Source organism: Oncorhynchus masou, chromosome 30, assembly GCF_036934945.1.
Source record: "Oncorhynchus masou masou isolate Uvic2021 chromosome 30, UVic_Omas_1.1, whole genome shotgun sequence".
Taxonomy (NCBI): Eukaryota; Metazoa; Chordata; class Actinopteri; order Salmoniformes; family Salmonidae; genus Oncorhynchus; species Oncorhynchus masou.
This window is the reverse complement of record NC_088241.1, coordinates 54,918,406-54,942,337: the sequence shown is the minus strand read 5'-3', so window position 1 is coordinate 54,942,337 and position 23,932 is coordinate 54,918,406. Positions and strand designations below refer to the sequence as shown.

Genomic DNA, 23,932 nt, shown 5'->3' with positions numbered 1-23,932 from the left:
TATCTACATCATATTAACGGGGTTCCTGACATTTTAACAGAGTTAAGAACACATCGTAGGCTTACTCCACAGCTATCTTGAAATGTTGCCGATGGAGCTATCCAATTGCTACCTTTCGTATAATTCAAACGGTTCACACTGTTGGCGAGGTAGAGGACCCTGGCTAAAGCCCAGTCCGAGGCAAGTTCAGGGAGTCAACGCTATATGCTAAGCTAGCACACTGACGTCGGTTAAACAATGTTAAACACAACGTCCACGTTTGCAGAGATCTGTGATCTAATTGATATCAGGCCTCTAAAGGAACTACGTGATAATCTTCCCAACATGTCTTCAATGAAGGCAGCATGGAACGCCACCAAATGATGTACAGGCCTGCGCAAGTTATCCAATCTTTATGTTCAATGCCTGGAGTATGTTTATCATAGGAGGAGCCACATCAATATTATACGCCTGTAAAGAACTGGTATAGTTTGTGTATCTGGAACGCACTTAATATTTTGGGGGAAGATTCGTGATTTCTCGCGATATTTGTGGTACAGAAGCGGTACGCAGTTCAATGCAAGGCAGAGCGCACAGAGCGTTCTGTACATCAGCGCTTTTCCGCTTTCTGGCTGCTCGCTGGTGTGACCGGGGAGAAAGCGGAAGGAATATGGTTCCATCTCGCGTTCCTCCCGCTGCAGCGCGTTCATAACGGAGCTCTCGCGCGGGAGGCTGGGGGTCGTACTCGGTCCACCAAATAACAAGATTCCTGTCTTTCCAGTTAAACCCGGTAGTCCCTGCAGCAGGAGCGGAGCGTCACGGGAACAGATGGGTAAGATGAGATGACAATGATGTGTTTTGTTTTTTCTAACCCTTGTGATGCGTCCATTTAACATTTTAACGGATAGAAACCGAAACATAACGGGACACTTCCGGAGACTGTACAGTAGAGATGTTGAATGTAGGCTGTATTTTTGTTAGCTGCGTGTCCTGATGGCCATAACGCGATGCGTGGGCGTGTGTGTGCGTGTGTGTGTGTGTGTGTGTGTGTGTGTGTGTGTGTGTGTGTGTGTGTGCGCAGCAGACAGAGTAAGAAGACATTGATGAGTTACAGATGTTGACACGTTTACATTTTTATTTTCTCTCTCTCTCTCCTCATCTCATTGTCTTTGCTGGAATATAGCCTAACTGAGTGTAAATATGTTTAGTTGTAGAGTTACTGAGTGGTAGTGACGCTCCTCCCGGTAAACCCAAGGGAGAGGTGGGGGGAGAACACAGGAAGAGAACAGAACGCAGCTTCATGCTCTTTACTGTAACAGTGACTGCTGGTGTGTAGCTATGCCATATCCCCTCCTCTCTTCCTCCTCTATTCTTGCAATCGTCTCTTCTCCTCTGCCCCCTCCTCTTCTTCCCCTCTCTTCATTATGTCCCTGTAGTGCATGTCTTAGCCACCTGTGACTGATAATACACTGATTCACAGATTCACACACACATTTCTAACACATCAGCCCATCTTTTTCTTTGAGGCCCCAACACCGGTCCATTTTTGTATAATTTCGCGCAAAAAAAAACCAAACAAGTTAGACAGGCCCACTAAGCTAAAAATGGACCACCCCTGCACACACACCAGCGCTGACATCACCTGAGTCCCACCCTGAGTTGGAGTCCTGGTCCCCATGGTAACCAGACACCTCCGCAGCACCTCCATGGCGATGGTGATATTCATGATGCAGCTGCAGTGTGTGTCATCAAAGCTTCCAGCCAATCAGAGTGTGAGTGTATAAGAATGTGTGTGTGTGTGTGTGTGTACCGTGACCAAGAATGTGTGTTTTGAGTGAGAAAAAGAGGGCATGTTTTTTTCCATATGTGTGTGGGAGTGTGTGGTTTGGTCTTATCTAAACTAACTGCAGCTGTTGGAGAAAGGTCAGGACAGAGCAGACCCATCCAGTACACAGATGATGGAGGAGGGGGGCTGGGTGTGTGTGTGTTGTACTTCAGAGTGGGAGTGTGTTATGTCTACAGGTTTAGTTGCTACACTCCTCTGGTTCCTCTCCAGCTCTCCTCTCTTCTCTCAGTACAGAGAGGCACAAGGTAGATAGAGATAGATACAGAGAGAATGAGTAAGGGTGTTTTTAGGGGTTGGGGTCGAGGAGGAGGGAGATTTGAGTCATAGCCGTCCTCCCTCTCATTCCACCGTTCCCATAGTTACACCCACCCCCCTCCCTACCACCACTACCCACACAACTATGACAGCAATTTCTGTATTTGTCTTTTTAGAAACAGAGGTATTCCCATTGGGCGCAATCTTAACTTGAGATGCATACACTTAAACTCAACTATTGCGTAAATCGGGAACATTAGGATTCAGGCCTTTAGCAATAAATAGTAACCCAAGTTTGTGTGACCCATTCTTCAAATTCTGTGTCCTATTTGTTAGCTATTGAAGGGCAACTGAACCACTTTTCTAAACCTCATTTTCATTTTCTCCAGAAAAACACCAGTGTCTACATATGTAATATAAAAAGTTAAACCTGATCACATCAATCAAAAGTTGTAAAAAATGGAAAAGTGATTTTGAAACAGTTTGAGATTCATGGTGACATAGGGAGCAATCAAATACCCTCCTTCTGGCTAGAAACTTGTTGCAGGTTTTGAAAATCACTGTTTTCTTTACTTTTAGTCCTACCCTATCCTTTTAAACACAGATCATAGAAACACATCGTTTTCACATATCGACACTGGTGTGGTGCTGAGATAATTGAAAAGTGGCAGAATTACCTTTTTAGTCCAAGTCTAAATAGTTTTGTGTGTGTGTCCAGTAGAGGCGGTGGTAGAGTTTGACTACGAGGCTCAACAGGGGGATGAGTTGAGTCTGCATGTTGGTGACATCATCGTCAAGGTAACGAAGGATGACGGAGGATGGTGGGAAGGAGAGATAGACGGACGGAGGGGGCTGTTCCCAGACAACTTTGTCAGGGTGAGAAACAACGACAACACACACACACATCAATGTTGTTGTTCCTATATTGTGTTGTGTTGTTGACTCTTTCTTAATATTCTGTAATGGCTAGCCTAATGAACTGTGAAGAACATACAAACATGTTCTGTGAATGTCCTGGATGCGAGACCAGATGCTGCACTGTGAGATGCACACTGACACCAGTATCTCACAGTGATGTGTGTGTTGTGAAGGGGGAAGCGTCCACTTCCTTTCCCAGTAGAGGAAGTAGAAATGATACAGGCAAACAGGAACACATTGTTGTGTGTTTCTGTATCCCCCAAAGGTCAATGATAGACATCTACTGTAGAATAGAACAGATACGAGTTCTGCTGAACTTTTGCTCCAGAAACTGATTCTATAATAATGAGAAATATTCTGTCATGTTTTTGACAGAATGTCACTGCTCACTCAGATTACACTCACCCTGTTGTGTGTGGTGTGTGTGTGTTGGGGGGGACAGTTAAGCCGTGTGTTTGTTGTCTCTGCTGGAGTGAGCCATACAGAATGTGCTGGGGACAGCTGAAAGATAGGAGAGAGAGATGGATGAGAGAAAGAGCAAAATTCAAGCTAGCATTATTTTCTAATCCAGCTTTTAATACTGTAAAACTCATCGTCATCATGTGTGTGTGTGTGTGTTATGATTCTCTTCCTCTTCTCAATAGTATGTATTTGTTCACTCCCCTTATGAACTTACTGTAGATGCCACTCATCCTGTGGTGTGTGTGTGTGTGTGTACGCACGTGCGTGTTATGAGTCTTTTCCTCTTCTCAATAGTATGCATTTGTTCACTCCCCTTATGAACTTACTGTAGATGCCACTCATCCTGTGGTGTGTGTGTGTGTGTGTACGCACGTGCGTGTTATGAGTCTCTTCCTCTTCTCAATAGTATGCATTTGTTCACTCCCCTTATGAACTTACTGTAGATGCCACTCATCCTGTGGTGTGTGTGTGTGTGTGTTATGATTCTCTTCCTCTTCTCAATAGTATGCATTTGTTCACTCCCCTTATGAACTTACTGTAGATGCCACTCATCCTGTGGTGTGTGTGTGCGCATGTGTGCGGGTGCATATTGTCTCAGACCACAGAATTACAAATGTTATTATACTTCTCCCTAAAGTGTACCCTTGCTCACTCCCCCCGTGGATGTAAAAGGAATGGACAGGAGTAATATGGTGAAAGCCCTCTCCTAGTCCATGCTCATACCAATCCAATGCTTTTACAGCCACGAGAGTGAAGGAGTCCAGACATTAGGGAGACCATCAACACTGGCTGATAGAGCGTAGAAGATATAAGTGAATCAGGGCCTTAGAACAGTGGTGCTGATATTTAGATCATGATGAATAACATTACATGGGTATTGTATTTTGAGCTGTTTGTCGCTGGTGTACAAAATAAAAAAATGAAATATGCAAAAATGAAACTTAACTTAAAAATGGGAAGCATAGAAATATCGCACAGAGAACTTATCTACCACTTCTTAGACTTTCTTTTTCATTGAGAATAACTCACATTTCTATGTAATAATTCTGTTGGGTCGCCCAAAAAGTGACATAGTGCAGCTTTAATGGATACAGGCCCTGGTGTGTTATAGTGCTGGGCTGCAAAAATACATGGAAAAAATACTGGTTCCCGGGGGACCAAGCTGGAGAACATTCATCTCAGAGGGAACGGGTTTCACCAGATGGGTCCCATGAATTGTCAGTGTGTGTGTGTGTGTGTGTGTGTGTGTGTGTGTGTGTGTGTGTGTGTGTGTGTGTGTGTAGTAAGCAGGTGTTTCCTGTTCTGACATTGTAAATCTCAACCTCTTCCCTTCGTCATTTCAGTTTGGTTTCCTTCTAGAGAGAAACATGCTCACTTATACTCTGACACACTGTGTGTTTGCGCGTGTGTGTCGTTGCTCCAGTGAGCTATAGTAGCTGCAGGGCAGCGATTATGAAACTGCATCGTGACAAATGCATTAAAGAACTGTGAACTACACAGACGTGTGTGTGTGTGTGTGTGTGTGTGTGTGTGTGTGTGTGGAAGGAAAGGGCAGTGTGTGTTGCAGCTGTAGGACATTACACACACACACTACATCAGGTATTTAGTGTCTTGTGATAGTTTATGTAAGAAGAAATGGAAAGACACTAACTTCTACATCTGCATTGCTTGCTGTTTGGGGTTTTAGGCTGGGTTTCTGTATAGCACTTTGACATCGGCTGATGACTGAAAATTAACTGGGACATGAAGATAGGGTTATAAAGCCAGGCTGTTGACATGAAGCTAGGTTTAGGGTTAGGGTTGAGCCAGGCTGTTGACTGATAACTGCATTAACTGTGGACATGAAGATAGGGTTATGGTTAGGGTTGAGCCAGGCTGTTGACATGAAGCTAGGTTTAGGGTTAGGGTTGAGCCAGGCTGTTGACATGAAGTTAGGGTTGAGCCAGGCTGTTGACATGAAGCTAGGTTTAGGGTTGAGCCAGGTTGTTGACATGAAGCTAGGTTTAGGGTTAAGGTTGAGCCAGGTTGTTGACATGAAGCTAGGTTTAGGGTTAGGATTGAGCCAGGCTGTTGACATGAAGCTAGGTTTAGGGTTAGGGTTGAGCCAGGCTGTAGACATTAAGTTAGGTTTTGGGTTAGGATTAGGGTTGAGCCAGGGTGTGTGTGGCTTTTGGTGCCCATCTGTTGGTTAAGGGTTAGGGTTAGGTCACATACAACTCCAGCATCTGGTTGATAGATGTGACACAAGACAAACACACAGATCACACATACAGATCCAAAACAAACTGGCAAACTCTCTCTCTGTCTGTCTCTCTGTCTGTCTCTCTGTCTGTCTCTCTGTCTGTCTGTCTCTCTGTCTGTCTGTCTGTCTGTCTCTGTCTGTCTCTGTCTGTCTCTGTCTGTCTCTGTCTGTCTCTGTCTGTCTCTGTCTCTCTGTCTCTCTGTCTCTCTGTCTCTCTGTCTCTCTGTCTCTCTGTCTTTGTCCAGGAGATAAAGAAGGATGTGAAGAGAGAGGTGGGGCCTAAGTCTGATCTCTCCAATGGCAGTGCAAGCCCTGTTTCTGAGCCCAGCCTACGACCAGCCAGGAAAGGTAAACCCCCCCACCCCGCGCACATGCACAGACACACACACACACACACACAGACACACACACATACACATATACACCGACATACACACACACACATACACACACAGGTCCTTAGATAGGTTATATTCCCCCTGCTCAAACACAGATCCCATTAGTCAGATATGGATTTAGGGTCAGGTTATCCTATGTCCTTCTCACCACACATGCACACATTTGTAGTTCTACCTTTCACTAAAGGAATTAATCACTATACTAACAGTACTATGTATCGTCGCTGTCTGATGAAAACCTCCTAACTTAATTTTAGCCTTTTTAAAAATATATTGAACGCAGTAACTCCCCTCAACAAAAACATTTCATGACTCTAGGGCCATAAAATGTATTAAACATTTCTTATGAAGTTCGTTAATGGGAAAATATAGTAATTTTTCCAATTTCCTGAAATGTTTCTGTTTTAGAAATAAGAGGTTTTCATTGGACAGCGACAATATATTACAGCGCACTCCTTTAATTTTTCCACATTTTGTTACATTACAACCTTATTCCAAAATGGATTAAATCTTTTTTTTCCCTTATCAATTTACAAACAATACCGCATAATGACAAAGCAAAAACAGGTTTTTAGAAATTTTTGCACATTTAAAAAATACAAAACTGAAATATCACATTTACAGTGCCTTGCGAAAGTATTCGGCTCCCTTGAAGTTTGCGACCTTTTGCCACATTTCAGGCTTCAAACATAAAGTTATAAACTGTATTTTTTTGTGAAGAATCAACAACAAGTGGGACACAATCATGAAGTGGAATGACATTCATTGGATATTTCAAACTTTTTTAACAAATCAAAAACTGAAAAATTGGGTGTGCAAAATTATTCAGCCCCTTTACTTTCAGTGCAGGAAACTCTCTCCAGAAGTTCAGTGAGGATCTCTGAATGATCCAATGTTGACCAAAATGACTAATGATGATAAATACAATCCACCTGTGTGTAATCAAGTCTCTGTATAAATGCACCTGCACTGTGATAGTCTCAGAGGTCCGTTAAAAGCGCAGAGAGCATCATGAAGAACAAGGAACACACCAGGCAGGTCCGAGATACTGTTGTGAAGAAGTTTAAAGCTGGATTTGGATACAAAAAGATTTCCCAAGCTTTAAACATCCCAAGGAGCACTGTGCAAGCGATAATATTGAAATGGAAGGAGTATCAGACCACTGCAAATCTACCAAGACCTGGCCGTCCCTCTAAACTTTCAGCTCATACAAGGAGAAGACTGATCAGAGATGCAGCCAAGAGGCCCATGATCACTCTGGATGAACTGCAGAGATCTACAGCTGAGGTGGGAGACTCTGTCCATAGGACAACAATCAGTCGTATATTGCACAAATCTGGCCTTTATGGAAGAGTGGCAAGAAGAAAGCCATTTCTTAAAGATATCCATAAAAAGTGTCGTTTAAAGTTTGCCACAAGCCACCTGGGAGACACACCAAACATGTGGAAGAAGGTGCTCTGGTCAGATGAAACCAAAATTGAACTTTTTGGCATCATTACAAAACGTTATGTTTGGCGTAAAAGCAACACAGCTCATCACCCTGAACACACCATACCCACTGTCAAACATGGTGGTGGCAGCATCATGGTTTGGGCCTGCTTTTCTTCAGCAGGGACAGGGAAGATGGTTAAACTTGATGGGAAGATGGATGGAGCCAAATACAGGACCATTCTGGAAGAAAACCTGATGGAGTCTGCAAAAGACCTGAGACTGGGATGGAGATTTGTCTTCCAACAAGACAATGATCCAAAACATAAAGCAAAATCTACAATGGAATGGTTCAAAAATAAACATATCCAGGTGTTAGAATGGCCAAGTCAAAGTCCAGACCTGAATCCAATCGAGAATCTGGGGAAAAAACTGAAAACTGCTGTTCACAAATGCTCTCCATCCAACCTCACTGAGCTCGAGCTGTTTTGCAAGGAGGAATGGGAAAAAAATTCAGTCTCCCGATGTGCAAAACTGATAGAGACATACCCCAAGCGACTTACAGCTGTAATCGCAGCAAAAGATGGCGCTACAAAGTATTAACTTAAGGGGGCTGAATAATTTTGCACGCCCAATTTTTCAGTTTTTGATTTGTTAAAAAAGTTTGAAATATCCAATAAATGTCGTTCCACTTCATGATTGTGTCCCACTTGTTGTTGATTCTTCACAAAAAAATACAGTTTTATATCTTTATGTTTGAAGCCTGAAATGTGGCAAAAGGTCGCAAAGTTCAAGGGGGCCGAATACTTTTGCAAGGCACTGTACATAAGTATTCAGATCCTTTACTCAGTACTTTGTTTCCTCCAGATGTGACGCTTGGCATTCAGGCCAAAGAGTTCAATCTTGGTTTCATCAGACCAGAGAATCTTGTTTCTCATGGTCTGAGAGTCCTTTAGGTGTCTTTTGGCAAACTCCAAGCGGGTTGTCATGTGCCTTTTATTGAGGAGTGGTTTCCGTCTGGCCACTCTACCATAAAGGCCTGATTGGAGATGTTCTGCAGTGATGGTTGTCCTTCTGGAAGGTGCTCCCATCTCGACAGAGGAACTCTGGAGATCTATCAGAGTGACCATTGGGTTCTTGGTCACCTCCTTGATCAAGGCCCTTCTCCCCCGATTGCTCAGTTTGGCCAGGTGGCCAGCTTTAGGAAGAGTCTTGGTGGTTCCAAACTTCTTCCCATTAAGAATGATAGAGGTCACTGTGTTCTTGGGGACCTTCAATGCTTCAGACATTTAAGAAAAAAAATGTGTGTGAATTTTACCCCCTTTTTTCTCCCCAATTTCATGGTATCCAATTGTTAGTAGCTACTATCTTGTCTCGTCGCTACAACTCCCGTACGGGCTCGGGAGAGACGAAGGTCGAAAGCCATGCGTCCTCCAAAACACAACCCAACCAAGCCGCACTGCTTCTTAACACAGCGCGCATCCAACCCTGAAGCCAGCCCCACCAATGTGTCGGAGGAAACACCGTGCATCTGGCGACCTGGTTAGCAGCCAGCCCCACCAATGTGTCGGAGGAAACACTGACATCCCTACCGGCCAAACCCTCCCTAACCCGGACGACACTAGGCCAATTGTGTGTCGCCCCATGGACCTCCCGGTCGCGACTTGCAGACATTTTTTTGGTACAATGGCAAAGGGTCTGAATACTTATGTAAATAAGGTATTTCTGTTTTAAATTTAACAAATTGGGAAACATTTCTAAGAACTTTTTTTCACTTTGTCATTTTGGGGTATTGTGTGTTGATTGATGAGGAAACTTTTTTATTTATTTAATTTTAGAATAAGGCTGTAACTTAACAAAATGTGGAAAAAGTAAAGGGCTCTGAATACTTTCCGAATGCACTGTATATGTTGTTTAGTATATGTGCAGTGGGCTACAAATAATATTTGTGTACATAACACACACAATTTAATTGTGTGTGTGTGTGTGTGTGTGTGTGTGTGTGTGTGTGTGTGTGTGTGTGTGTGTGTGTGTGTTCGTTCGTTCCCCCCAGGAGATCAGATCCGCCAAAGGAGGTGTAAGGCGTCATTTAGCTATGTTCCCCAGAATGAGGACGAGTTAGAGCTGAAGATAGGAGATGTCATCAACATACTGGGGGAGGTGAGAGGGGAGGCTGACATACTGGGGGAGGTGAGAGGGGAGGCTGACATACTGGGGGAGGTGAGAGGGGAGGCTGACATACTGGGGGAGGTGAGAGGGGAGGCTGACATACTGGGGGAGGTGAGAGGGGAGGCTGACATACTGGGGCAGGTGAGAGGGGAGGCTGACATACTGGGGCAGGTGAGAGGGGACGCTGACATACTGGGGGAGGTGAGAGGGGAGGCTGACATACTGGGGCAGGTGAGAGGGGACGCTGACATACTGGGGGAGGTGAGAGGGGAGGCTGACATACTGGGGGAGGTGAGGGGGAGGCTGACATACTGGGGCAGGTGACATACTGGGGCAGGTGAAAGGGGAGGCTGACATACTGGGGCAGGTGAGAGGGGAGGCTGACATACTGGGGGAGGTGAGAGGGGAGGCTGACATACTGGGGGAGGTGAGAGGGGAGGCTGACATACTGGGGCAGGTGAGAGGGGAGGCTGACATACTGGGGCAGGTGAGAGGGGAGGCTGACATACTGGGGCAGGTGAGAGGGGAGGCTGACTATGTTTGGCTGTGTTTTTCAACATTCTCTTTACTGTAGTTACTGCTCCCTCTTGTGGCCACATGACAGACTTATTAAACCACATTATGATTCGGTAGTGACCCTGCATTCATTCATAAGCAGGTATATTACCTTCCCCACAGGAGCTAGTTTTCTTGGAGCCGTTGATAGCGTGCAGGTCTCCCGACCAGAACCTTGTGGTTTTGATTCCACCCTCAGATAAGTTCACTCTCCCTTCATGTTTCATGTGTTCAGGTGGAGGAGGGCTGGTGGGAGGGCAGTCTGAATGGTAAGACAGGTATGTTTCCCTCCAACTTCACCAGAGAGCTGGAGGACACACCCCCTTCACTAGACACATCCACTAGGTCATCACAGGAGGAGCTACGCAGCAGCAGGACCAGTGAGTCACTCACACTCATGCACGTGTACGCATCACTGGTCAAATGTTTTTTATTAGCATGAAATGGCAGATACGTATGAATACATTTGAATACTATTTAAGGAAATCCAGTTATACGATTCTTCAGAACTCGAGATGGTTTTTAATGCAATTATAAGCATAAATGGTCATTATATGTGTGCGTGCTTTCGTGTGTAGGTAAAGACAGTCCAGGCAGTGAGAGTGATGGCGGAGAGAGTCGCTCTGACAGCGGAGAGATTCAACCCAAAAAGGTTATTATCTATCTGTCTGTTTGTCTGGACAAACCATTTCTGTATGTACCTCGCTTTGTGCACAGGGGGATTGTCACAATGTAACAGGAAAGGGCCTTCCCCAAACTGTTGCCACAGAGTTGAAAGCACATAATCGTCTCAGATGTCATTGTATCCTGTAGCGTTAAGATTTTCCTTCCTTGGAAATAAGGGGCCTAGCCTGAACCATGAAAAACATCCCCAGACCATTATTCCTCCGCGACCAAACTTGGCACTACGCATTAGGGCAGGTAGCGTTCTCCTGGCATCTGCCATACCCAGATTCGTCTGTCAGACTGCCAGATGGTGAAGCATGATTCATCACTCCAGAGAATGCATTTCCACTGCTCCAGTCCCAATGGCGGAGAGCTTTACACCACTCCAGCCGACGCTTGGCATTGCGCATGGTGATCTAAGGCTTGTGTTCGGTTGCTCGGCCATGGAATCCCTTTTCATGAAGATCCCACGAACAGTTATTGTGCTGACGTTGCTTCCAGAGGAAGTTTGGAACTCGGTAGTGAATGTTGCAGATGATTTTTAGGTGCTGCGAGCTTCAGCACTCCGTGGTCCCGTTCCGTGAGCTTGTGTGGCCTACCACTTCGCGGCTGAGCCGTTGTTGCTCCTAGATGCTTCCACTTCACAATATCCACGCTTAGAGTTGACCAGGGGCATCTCTAGCAGGGCAGAAATATGACAAACTGACATGTTAGAAAGGTGGCAGCCTATGAAGGTGTCACGTTGAATGTCACTGAGCTCTTCTGTAAGGCCATTCTACTGCCAATATTTGTGTATGGAGATTGCATGGCTGTGTGCTTGATTGTATACACCTGTCAGCAACGCGTGTGGATGAAATAGCCGAATCCATTACCAGTCAAATGTTTGGATACACCTACTGATTGGGGAGGCAGGGTAGCCTAGTGGTTCGAGTGTTGGACTAGTAACCGAAAGGTTGCAAGTTCAAATCCCCAAGCTGACAAGGTACAAATCTGTCGTTCTGCCCCTGAACAGGCAGTTAACCTACTGTTCCTAGGCCATCATTGAAAATAAGAATTTGTTCTTAACTGACTTGCCTAGTTAAATAAAGGTAAAATAAAAAAATTCAAGTGTTTTTCTTTATTTGTGCTATTTTCTACATTGTAGAATAATAGTGAAGACATCAACACTATGAAATAACACATATGGAATCAAGTACTAACCAAAAAAGTGTTAAACAAATCAAAATATATTTTAGATTTGAGATTCTTTAAAGTACCTTTGCCTTGATGACAGCTTTGCGCACTCTTGGCATTCCCTCAACCAGCTTCACCTGGAATGCTTTTCCAGTCTTGATGGAGTTCCCACATATGCTGAGCACTTTTTGGCTGCTTTTTCCTCTGCAGTCCAACTCATCCCAAACCATCTCAATTTGATTGAGGTTGGGTGATTGTGGAGGCCAGGTCATCTGATGCAGTACTCCATCACTCTCCTTCTTGGTAAAATCGCCCTTACACAGCCTGGATGTGTGTTGGGTCATTGTCCTGTAGAACATCCAATGATAGTCCCACTAAGCGCAAACCAGATGGGATGGCGTATCGCTGTAGAATACTGTGGTAGCCATGCTGGTTAAGTGTGCCTTGAATTCTAAATAAATCACAGACAGTGTCACCAGCAAAGCACCCCTACACCATCATACCTCCTCCTCCATGCTTCACAGTGGGAACCACACATGGGGAGATCATCCGTTCACCTACTCTGCATCTCACAAAGACATGCCGGTTGGAACCAAAAATATCAAACCAAATCAGACCAAAGGACAGATTTCCACTGGTTTAATGTCCGTTGCTTGTTCCTTGGCCCAAGCAAGTTTATTTTTCTTATTGGTGTCCTTTCGTAGTGGTTTCTTTGCAGCAATTAGACAATGAAGGCCTGATTCAAACAGTCTCCTCTGAACAGTTGATGTTGAGATGTGTCTGTTACTTGAACTCTGTGAAGCATTTATTTGGGCTGCAATTTCTGACACTGGTAACTCGAAGGAACTTATCCTCTGCAGCAGAGGTAACTCTGGGTCTTCCTTTCCTGTGGTGGTCCTCATGAGATCCCGTTTCATCATAGAGCTTGATGGTTTTTGCAACTGCACAAAGTTCTTAAAATGTTCTGTATTGGCTGACCTTCATGTCTTAAAGTAATGATGGACTATTGTTTCTTTTTGCTTATTTGAGCTGTTCTTGCCATGGACTTGGGCTTTAACCAAATAGGGCTATCTTCTGTATACCATCCTTACAACACAACTGATTGTCTCAAACGCATAAAGAAGTAAAGAAATTCCACAAATTAACTTTTAACAAGGCACACCTGTTAATTGAAATGTGTTCCAGGTGACTACCTCATGAAGCTGGTTGAGGGAATGCCAAGAGTGTACAATGCTGTCAAGGCAAAGGGTGGCGACTTTGAAGAATCTCATCTAAAATATATTTTGATTTATTTAGCACTTCTTTGGTTACTACATGATTCCATATGTTTTATTTCATAGTTTTGATGTTGTCACTATTATTATACAATGTAGAAATAAAGAAAAACTTTTAAAAAGCCAATTGTTCATGAGAAAACCCTTTTGCAATTATGTTCGCACAGCTGAAAACAGGTGTCCTGATTTTAAAGAAGCAAAAAAACTGTCCTTCTTTAGACGAGTTGAGTATTTGGAGCATCAGCATTTGTGGGTTCGATTACAGGCTCAGAATGGCCAGAAACAAAGAACTTTCTTCTGAAACTCGTCAGTCTATTCTTGTTCTGAGAAATGAAGGTTATTCCATGTGAGAAATTGCCAAGAAACTGAAGATCTTGTACAGACTGATGAGTTTCAGAAGAAAGTTCTTTGTTTCTGGCCATTCTGAGCCTGTAATCAAACCCACAAATGCTGATGCTTCAAATACATTTCTAAGTGTGTGTGTGTCTATCTCGTGGTAAGTGTGCTTTAATAACAGTGTCATGATAACTTTAATATGTTATAACAGTAGTTGTGGTGTCTATAGTTAGTAATAGTGTAATTGTGTTAACTAGTTAGTAATAGTGTAGGTGTGTTAACTAGTTAGTAATAGTGTAGTTGTGTTAACTATAGTAGTGGTAATGTGTGTTTCCAGGTTCGAGGGTTCGGGTTCGGTGACATCTTTAAAGACCAGCCCATCAGACTGAGACCTGCATCTGAAGATATGGACACAGAGGGAGAGAAGGTGACACACACATACACACACATAATAGTGAATATACAGGTAACTGCCAAAACAATGGAAACACTTGAGTAAATGAGGATAACAAGGTATATTGAAAGCAGATGCTTTCACACAGGTGTGGTTCCTGAGTTAATTAAGCAATTAACATGTATAAGAATGCTGGGCAGGCCATTATTTTTGCTGCTATGCCCTATAGTCACCATCCACAGGGCACGAGTGGTCACTGAATGGTTTGATGAGCATGAAAACGATGTTAACCATATGCCATGGCCGTCTCAGTCACCAGATCTCAACCCAATTGAACACTTACTGTATGGGATATTCTGGAGCGATGTCTGAAACATTGTTTTCCACCACCATCAACAAAACACCAAATAATGGAATTTCTCATGGAAGAATGGTATGACATCCCTCCAACAGAGTTCAAGACGCTTGGAGAATCTATGCCAAGGTGGATTAAAGTTGTTCTGGCTCGTGGTGGTCCAACATCCTATTAACACACTTTATGTTGGTGTTTCCTTTATTTTGGCAGTTACCTGTATGATGTTTGTGTGTGTAAATGGGAGAAAGGAAGTCCAGACTAGGCTCCGCCTTTTCCTGTCTTTCAGTTTCACAGCAGAGGAAGAACTTCTCATTACAAACATTCTCACACACACACACACTCCCTTCATCAGTGAGAGAGAGCTCTACGGGGAGTGAGGGAGGGAGGGAGGAAGGAAGAGGGAGGCATTGGGGGTTTTCTCCGACGTGTACACACACAGACATACACTGGGTCACTGTGGAGGGTAAGACAGCTACATCTCTCTCCTTTTCTCTTTCTCTTGACTTTTTCTCTTCCCTCTCTCGCTGTATTAGTGTTGAATCTGCTTTGTAAAGGGACTGTCTGGATGATGGCAGGGTTACATTTTCTTCAGGGTGTGTCTTGTCAAGGTGCGTATGCGTGTGCTAATCTATGTTTGTCGGGTGTGTGTTTGAGTATGTGAGTTTGGGTACGTGTCACGGTGTGTGTGTTTGAGTATGTGAGTTTGGGTACGTGTCAGGGTGTGTGTGTTTCTTTGTGTGTGTAGGATGTTTAGCAGCCTGTCCTGCTGTGCGGGTGGCTGGAGTGATGGTTTATGGGAAGTGTAGTCTCAGTTCTCTAATGAATGGGGGCGGGGGGGGGAGTAGCATTTAGACACAGATGCAGGATCAGATTGTCCCTCCCTAAAAAAAACTGTGTCTAGAGTTAACATCTGCACTAGACTGGAATGTCTCCTCCCCTGAGGGCTGAGGAAGTATCCAGCTGTGTGTCACAGTCTGACGTTACTTTAACGATGGTTGACCAGTTGTGTACGGATAGGTGAGTGTCATATTAGGTACAACTCGGATTAGACTGGGTGGAGAGAAGGGGATGGAGTGAGCTATGGAAGGGTAGGAGGGAGAAAGAGTGAGCAAGGGTGGGAGAGTGAGAGAGGGAGAGGGGGAGGGAGAGTGGGTGGTTTACTGAGTGTGAAACAGAGAAGTGTGTGTTTGAGACAGACCAGGCTCTGTGTGTGTGTTTCCTGTTGAAGAGCCACTCTTGTTCCACAAACATAGCATAGGGATCCGTTCCAGCCTTATAACAACAGCCCCTTATACACTACACACACAACTATACATACACACGCACACACACGGAGCCCAGTCTGTACGGATTTGATCCCCTGATTATTTCACATGGAGATATATGGGTATGTATTTATGTATTTGTGTGTGTGTGTGTGTGTGTTTCCCTCCACTCCTCTAGGCACAGGTTAGGAAATCACCCTCTGTTGCCCCGGAAACTATGAAGGCGGAACCTGAGGGCAAGGTGAAAGGTGAGAATGAGGGGCCTGGGATCTACTAGATTCTCATTGGACAGTCTGTCTCACTTCCTGATTCATACCTAGAATAAGATAACGATGCTGAGTCTCTTGATTTGCTAGAAATACACTTTTGGGATTCAGAGTTTCTCTTTGTTCTGACTGGTTCTCAGGCCGTGAGCTGTGTAAAGTCATCTTCCCGTACGACGCCCAGAACGAAGACGAGCTGTCAATCAAAGAGGGAGAGATCATCTCCATCATTAACAGGGTGTGTATGCAGGGGAGCTTTTAGAAGTGGGGGATAATTATCATTATTTATTTTTTATCCAGTCGGATTAATACTCCAAACAGCCTACACGACCGTTTGGAGGCGTCCGCATGGTCCTAAAGCACACTGTTGCCTCGTTTTGTATCACATTCCGCCTGGGGCGGCAGGGTAGCCTAGTGGTTAGAGCGTTGGACTAGTAACCGAAAGGTTGCAAGTTCGAATCCCCGAGCTGACAAGGTACAAATCTGTCGTTCTGCCCCTGAACAGGCACTTAACCCACTGTTCCTAGGCCGTCATTGAAAAGGTTCTTAACTGACTTGCCTAGTAAAGTGTGTGTGTGTGTGTGTGTGTGTGTGTGTGTGTGTGTGTGTGTGTGTGTGTGTGTGTGTGTGTGTGTGTGTGTGTGTGTGTGTGTGTGTGTGTGTGTGTGTGTGTGTGTGTGTGTGTGTGTGTGTGTGTGTGTGTGTGTGTGTGTGTGTGAATTCTGTGTGTTGTAGGACTGTGCTGACGCAGGGTGGTGGATGGGGGAGGTAGGGGGGAGAAAGGGAGTCTTCCCTGATAACTTTGTCAAGCTGCTAATTCCTGATGTAGAGAAAGAGGTAAGACACACAATAGAATTGGATTTATGCTGTTATTGCAGTGTTCAAGGAAGGAAATTCAATGAGAGCAAAATTACTTTGTGTGTGTGCACCTGTGTGTTTGCAGAGACCAAAGAAGCCGCCTCCCCCCAGTGCCCCCTCAGCTAAACACACCACAGGTAATCCCCCTGTCCTCTCTCCCCTAATCGCCATCCTCCATCTCAATGCTCTATCTCCTCTCTCAATAATATCTCTCCTCTGTCGCAATCCTCTCTCAATCCTCTCAATCCTCCATCTTTTCTCTATCTCAATCCTTTGTCTCTCCTCTCTCTGCTCTTCTCCGCTCAGACACTGGTACCGTTTTGTGTGTGTCTCAATCCTCTCTCTATCTCCATGTCCGCTCCTCTATTTTCTCTGTGTGTTTAGGGGAGAGAGGCAGAAACCGTTAGCTATGGAGATCATTAAACCAGACAGATAGACAGAGATAGAACGAGAGAGAACCAAAGATGGAGAACCAAAGATCTAGGGAGGAGTGTCAGTAATGTCTCTCTGAGTTGACCCCTGACCCCTGTGTGACCTGTAGAGAAAAGATCGGAAGTCAGAAAGGTACCCCCGGAGCGCCCCGAGCACCTGCCTCATAGACCACCTGATGACAACAAAGGTACTATAGTACTACTACAAATACTAAACTCTGCCTCACAGATCTGATGACAACAGAGGTACTCCCGTACTACTATTATACAACTACTACTATACTACAACTACTACCAATACTGCAGTATTCCAGTATGATCTGCTATGCCTGCTGCAGCCTGACTACTGCTCTCTCTATGACTACTACCCTATATGGCTATTCAGCCTGCTTGGGCCCTATTCAGCCTGCTTGGGTTCCTATTCAGCCTGCTTGGGTTCCTATTCAGCCTGCTTGGGTTCCTATTCAACCTGCTTGGGTTCCTATTCAGCCTGCTTGGGCCCTATTCAGCCTGCTTGGGCCCTATTCAGCCTGCTTGGGTTCCTATTCAGCCTGCTTGGGTTCCTATTCAGCCTGCTTGGGCCCTATTCAGCCTGCTTGGGTTCCTATTCAGCCTGCTTGGGTTCCTATTCAGCCTGCTTGGGTTCCTATTCAACCTGCTTGGGTTCCTATTCAGCCTGCTTGGGCCCTGTTCAGCCCGCTTGGGTTCCTATTCAGCCCGCTTGGGTTCCTATTCAGCCCGCTTGGGTTCCTATTCAGCCTGCTTGGGTTCCTATTCAACCTTCTTGGGTTCCTATTCAGCCCGTTTGGGTTCCTATTCAGCCCGCTTGGGTTCCTATTCAGCCCGCTTGGGTTCCTATTCAGCCCGCTTGGGTTCCTATTCAGCCCGCTTGGGTTCCTATTCAGCCCGCTTGGGTTCCTATTCAGCCTGTTTGGGTTCCTATTCAGCATGTTTGGGTTCCTATTCAGCCCGCTTGGGTTCCTATTCAGCCTGCTTGGGTTCCTATTCAGCCTGCTTGGGTTCCTATTCAGCCTGTTTGGGTTCCTATTCAGCCTGCTTGGGTTCCTATTCAGCCTGCTTGGGTTCCTATTCAGCCCGCTTGGGTTCCTATTCAGCCTGCTTTGGGTTCCTATTCAGCCTCTTTGGGTTCCTATTCAGCCTGTTTGGGTTCCTATTCAGCCTGTTTGGGTTCCTATTCAGCCTGTTTGGGTTCCTATTCAGCCTGCTTGGGTTCCTATTCAGCCTGTTTGGGTTCCTATTCAGCCTGCTTGGGCCTTGTTCAGCCTGCTTGGACCCTATTCAGCCTGCTTGGGCCTTATGCTGCAGCTCTCCCCACTTCTTCAGCTGGCTGACACCTCACCTCTATGTTGACCGTGTGTGACTGTGTGTATGACGTTCCCATTCAGAGACCTACTATTTTACCCTCTCCGTATACATGTATGTGTTTGTTAACTTGTGTGCGTGTGTAGGTGAGGAGGTGAAGGTTGGAGAGATCCCTAAGCCCACCCTCCCATCCAAATCTCCAAAGAAGCCCCACCCACCAAAGACAAGCTCCTCCCACCTCCCTCCCCGACGCCCTGACAGACCTGAGAGACCTCCTACTGTACCGTCAGTACACACACACACACACACACACACCCCCACACATACACACACACACACAAATCAACACACACTAAAGTTGTTGTTTGGTCTACCTGTTCAGGTGCGAGAGCCCTAAGTTTGAGGGTGGGGCTGTGACTCCAGATCCTGCCTCTGACAGGTCAAAAGATATTGGTGAGTTTGACAGGAGAAGGGCCAATCAGGGTCAGTTTGACAGTTATGTGGCCGGACATTAGTCCAGTCAGAGCAGGGGAGTCGGCTGACTCAAGAGACAGAGGTTTGGCTTTATCTCTCTTTCTCTCTTCCTCTCTCTGTCCATACGCAAGGAATTAGCAACCCTAGCCTTCTTATAGATCAGGACACTGTGTGTGTGTGTTTGTTTGTTTGTTTGTTTGATTGCCTAGTCTCTGGTTAAATGTTAGAATTGTTCCCATAGATTAGCATTATAATGGTTGTATGGTGTGTGTGTCTGTAGATGTGGTTGACTTGGACTCTGTAGTCTTGTCTACAGAAAAACTAAACCATCCGACCGCAATGAGACCAAGAGTCCTCGACCGCAGACCACGCTCCCAGATTATCAGCACAGTGAGTGTACACACACACACACACACACACACACACACACACACACACACACACACACACACACACACACACACACACACAGGGCCATGCGCAGACCTTTGGTGGGGCTGGTGCTCAACGTAGCTGCTGCTCAGTGCTCTACTGCCGCTTCCCCCTCCTTGATCAGCGATGAAGCTTCTGTCTGGTGTGGCCTACAGACTTCATGTTGTTCACAAAGGACATGGTCAACATTCCATGCGTCAGAAGGCTATTAAGCATAAGCACGATTTCATGTTCTTTTTTCAGGAGGGGAGTTAAGTTACATGCAGCCATTTACATGTTGTACACAAAAGACATGAGCAACATGTTCCTATAAACTCGCAGATCGCTTTTTTTGCCCCAATGCAAAACTCAAGTGAGGAGTTGCATTCAGCTATCTAGACAGGATATCAAACACAAGCAAGACACAGACAGTCAAAGTAGTCATGTTCTTTTTCAGCAACTCTGGGTAATGGTTATTATATGGCAGCCACTACAAAGATTAGCCTACATCGTCACACGAAACGCAGATTGTTTTTGCTCCAATGCAATGTGCACGGACTGCATCCTGCTTTGTGCAACTGCAATATCCATTACAACAGACAGAGATGGTTGTAACCGTCATAATAGCCTGGCATGTTTGTTGAAATCACCGCAGAGTTTTTATTTCAGCTGTTCAGAAATAAGAGGCAGAGATACAGTAGGCTACATCATCCTGGTTCAGAAGAGGGTGAGGAAAGAGAGCACGAAGGGAGCAGCAGCTACTCAGAACAGAATGCGTGTTAAATAATACATGCGCAGAACGTGATCTGGACCCGTAGCTTCAGAAAAACAGGTTAGCAGAGGGGAGGGGGGGGCAGAAAGGGGCCACGGCCAAATGTATTTTACTTAAAGCTAGAATCCTTAATTGAAACAATAACAAATTCCTAGATAGAGCTATAGATGCAAGGACTGACCATCCATGATATGAAATGTATAGTTTTAACCATGTTTTGAAGCTTTTCAGTGTTTGTTTATATTTACCTTGTTTACAAACATTGGAGTTAAACAAGCTTATATTTTGGGTCCTGATGGGGTATGACAGTTGAACTAAGCTCATGAGGCATTTCTAAGTTATATTCTTCAAGAATCAATGAGTACATATCATTCAAGTCCAAAAAGGATGTAGCAACTAAGATTCCAGCTTTAATTCCATTCATCCTTTTCTACTGCTCCTCTAGCCAAACTCTCCATTATTTGTTTTAACAGAAGTCTACATTTTTTGCAAAAACACACTGTCATCACACATTGTAGACTAGAAGTGAATTTATGCTTGCTCCAGCGACGCGATCCGGAGGCTCCATACTGAGGGTGTGACGTAATTGCGGAGCCCTGGAGGCTTGCAGAGGCCAAATCGAGTTCCATACTGCATCACTGTGTGCCTACCAAATTTTGTAACAATGCAACAATTGACATGATTGGTTGACTGTATGTGGGGGCTGGAGTTCTTGTATAAACACACTTCCTTGACAACATCCTTCACAACAGCTCTGCTCTGATTCGCAAAGCGCAAGAAGTATGAATGTCCTAACTTCTACAGAGGCTGTTTTGCAGTAAATGCTTTACGGCCAATGCAGACTCCAGATTGACCATGCAGCGCCTTTAAGCAACCTATAACTAAAGATTAGAGGTAGATAGGTTAAGTATCTTTGCTATAACCACTACTGGAGTGGGCTATCATCGGATCATCGCTAATGTCGGCTAGATGAATCAGCTAGTTATCTAGGCTATGCTTTCAAAACAAGCTAGTCTTTACTTGATTTGAATTTGTTCTGCTACTGACAGTCGGACTGCAGTTGCCTCCTCTGTACCTGACCGTGAGACAGCACATGCTAGCAACTCCAAAGTAACCTACTGCTGATGATTTTAATTTCAAACTCACTCCCTACGCTGGTGCATAGCTCCTGCATGAAACGAGGAGGGGACATTCTGAGTTAATGTGAAGTCATCTAGTTTGATAGTCAAATCATTAGAGATTCAGAGTTTATGAGAAGTCATCTAGTTTCATAGTCACATCATATTTTAATAAAAAGAGCAGGTGTTCCAGCACCCATAGGGCTCTATCTGTGCACGTGCCTGCACACACACACACACACACACACACACACACACACACACACACACACACACACACACACACACACATATACACATACTTTTCCCGTAACGTGTTGATGACACCCTTCTCTCTCTCTCTCTCTCTTTCTCTCGCTCTCTAATTCCTCTCCTCTTCTGTCTCAGTCTTCTCTGTCCAGTATTGACTTGCTGAACTTTCCTGCGGTGGAGGAGGAGAAGAGTGAGAAGGACAGAGAGAAGGAGGAGGAGCAGGACTCCTTATGTCCAAGACCAGTAGATGTCTCTAAGAGGAAAGCACTTCCCACCATCACTGTAAGAATTGTTTTCATGATTAACCTTCATCTTAGCTGTGAATCAGTGTACGTTGTGTGTGTGTGTGTGTGTATACCCAGAGGGTTATACTACAAAGCAGGACAATCAATTTCGCCAAATAACTTTGATAAACATTGAGAAATAAAAAAGGTTTCAGGTTCCTTAATGAACCTAGACTTTGATATGGATAGCTATAGAACAATCTAATCAATCCATGCCCATTTCAAGCATATTTTCCTCATAAATTTGAAGTTTTTAATAAAAATGTAAGTAGCTGGCTAACTCATGAATCCTGATTTGTGATAAACCACACAGGTACCTGACAGTAAGTGTGTGCTGCCCCCCAAGCCTGCGGTCCTCCCCCCACTTTCCACAGGAAGCCTGGCCCTCCACTCAACAAGCCCATCCCCTTCAACGTTAAACCACACCTCTTCCGGGTTAAGCCCCTCCCCTGAGTGTAGGCCGACACCCACCCTGGAGGAGCTGAGAGGACAGCTTAGAGAGCTGAGAGCCTCCGTAGAACTGCTGAAGAGCCAACACAGGTAGGTAGGGGTGTGTGTGTGTGTGTTAACATTGTGTGTGTGTGCATATGAGTTTGCGTGTGTGTGTGTGTGTTAATAGTGTGTGCGTGTGTTGTCTCTGTCCCAGGCAGGAGATGAAGCAGTTGTCTAGTGACCTGGAAGAGGAGAAGAGGATCCGCATTACTCTACAGGTGAATGTACACACACACACACACACACATGGTGATACTCCCTGTCTAGTGCTTAACAACATGCATTCACTACTGATACAATTTCATCTTATCTATACATTTGGTGTTTGTGTTTTTCAGATAGAGGTGGAGCAGATTAAGAAGAGTTTAGCTAAATGACCCTTCACCCCTCCACTGCGCACACTGATGACATCACCACACACTGCAGCCAGAGTTTAACATCATCCCGAGGCAGGGTTCAGTCGAACTAGTTTGTGCCAAAAAACAACAACAAAAATGACAGACGATCCCGATCCCAATCCCTCACCCCGTCTCTTAGTTTGTCTGTGTTGAAAAGGCTTGTTTATTTGTCTGTAATCTGATTGGAGTGCTCTGCATCAGGGGAGTGGCCTCAAGTTCTCACCTGTCTGTCACCTCTGTCACCACGGTACTCAAAACACCTGGAACACCTATTCCTCCGGTTTGTGTCTGTGTGTGTCAAATTACAAGGTTTCCATTGCAACCCCTCACTGTGGCCTTCCTTCCGGTTTTAGACTCCTTCCTTCCCTCCTTCCTCCCTTCCTTCCTTCCCTCCTTTCTTTCTTTCTTTCAGATGACAAAGAGAAAGTGTCTTGTTTTTTTCTTGGTCATTGCTCTCCAGGAAAGTAAAATAGACTTTTATATTCCAGTGTTCTAAAGATGAAGAGTATGGATGTGTGCCGATTTTAATAAAAAAACATCAACCAAGCTGTTTCCGTGTGCCTCTGTCTGTCCCCCTACCCCCAGGGAAAGCCATGGTATCAGTTACTGTGTCTCTGATAACCCAACCTGGACACACACACACACGTGTGTGCATTGGTTTTGTGTGTGTGAGAGTATGTGTGTGTGTGTGTGTCTAGTGCCACTCCACTGCTCTTACTCTGTTGATTCAGTTAATTAGTCTGGTAGAACATGACTGAGTCTCCATAGAGCACTGGACACACACACACACACACGCACACAGGCTGCTGTTTTCTTGCTTGTTTAAACTGCTGTATTTTCTGTGTGTGTATGTTTTGTAGGCAAGTGTGTGTTACCATCTCTGTCTCTTCAGGTAGTGTGTGTGTGTGTGTGTGCGTGCATTTGTGTGTGTCTTTGCGTGTGTGTGTTGCTTCGACTAAAGACAGAGATCGTGTGCGACAGGTCCAGAATGTCCTCGGGGCAGTGGACATAACTCAAAATAACTTGACTGTGTATGTGAGTGTGTGAGTGTTGGCTGGCTGGCTGGCTGGCTGGCTGGCTGGCTGGCTGGGGGTGTCAGATCAGAGGACAGACAGTGTTTTATATTTAGCTGCAGCGGCAG

At 45.0% G+C, this 23,932-nt stretch overlaps 1 protein-coding gene across 5 annotated transcripts; it reads left to right on the top strand.

The window, feature by feature from the left end:
* Positions 1-545: 545 nt before the first annotated feature.
* Positions 546-23,337, top strand: sh3kbp1 (SH3-domain kinase binding protein 1). Of its 5 annotated transcripts, none has more exons than XM_064949412.1 (19): positions 546-811; positions 2,802-2,956; positions 5,948-6,050; positions 9,582-9,688; positions 10,488-10,632; positions 10,831-10,904; positions 14,039-14,128; positions 15,894-15,963; positions 16,122-16,216; positions 16,714-16,815; positions 16,922-16,973; positions 17,378-17,455; positions 18,737-18,875; positions 18,973-19,043; positions 19,345-19,454; positions 21,753-21,899; positions 22,215-22,441; positions 22,548-22,611; positions 22,732-23,337. In XM_064949412.1, the coding sequence occupies exons 1-19, from the start codon at positions 808-810 to the stop codon at positions 22,768-22,770; spliced, it is 1,872 nt and encodes a 623-aa protein (XP_064805484.1). In that variant the 5' UTR covers positions 546-807; the 3' UTR covers positions 22,771-23,337. The 5 variants fall into 5 exon arrangements, with proteins under 5 accessions (XP_064805484.1, XP_064805485.1, XP_064805486.1 ...); XM_064949413.1 differs by having other exon boundaries at positions 2,799-2,956; positions 9,585-9,688; XM_064949414.1 differs by having other exon boundaries at positions 2,799-2,956; positions 19,369-19,454.
* The last annotated feature ends 595 nt before the right edge of the window (positions 23,338-23,932 follow it).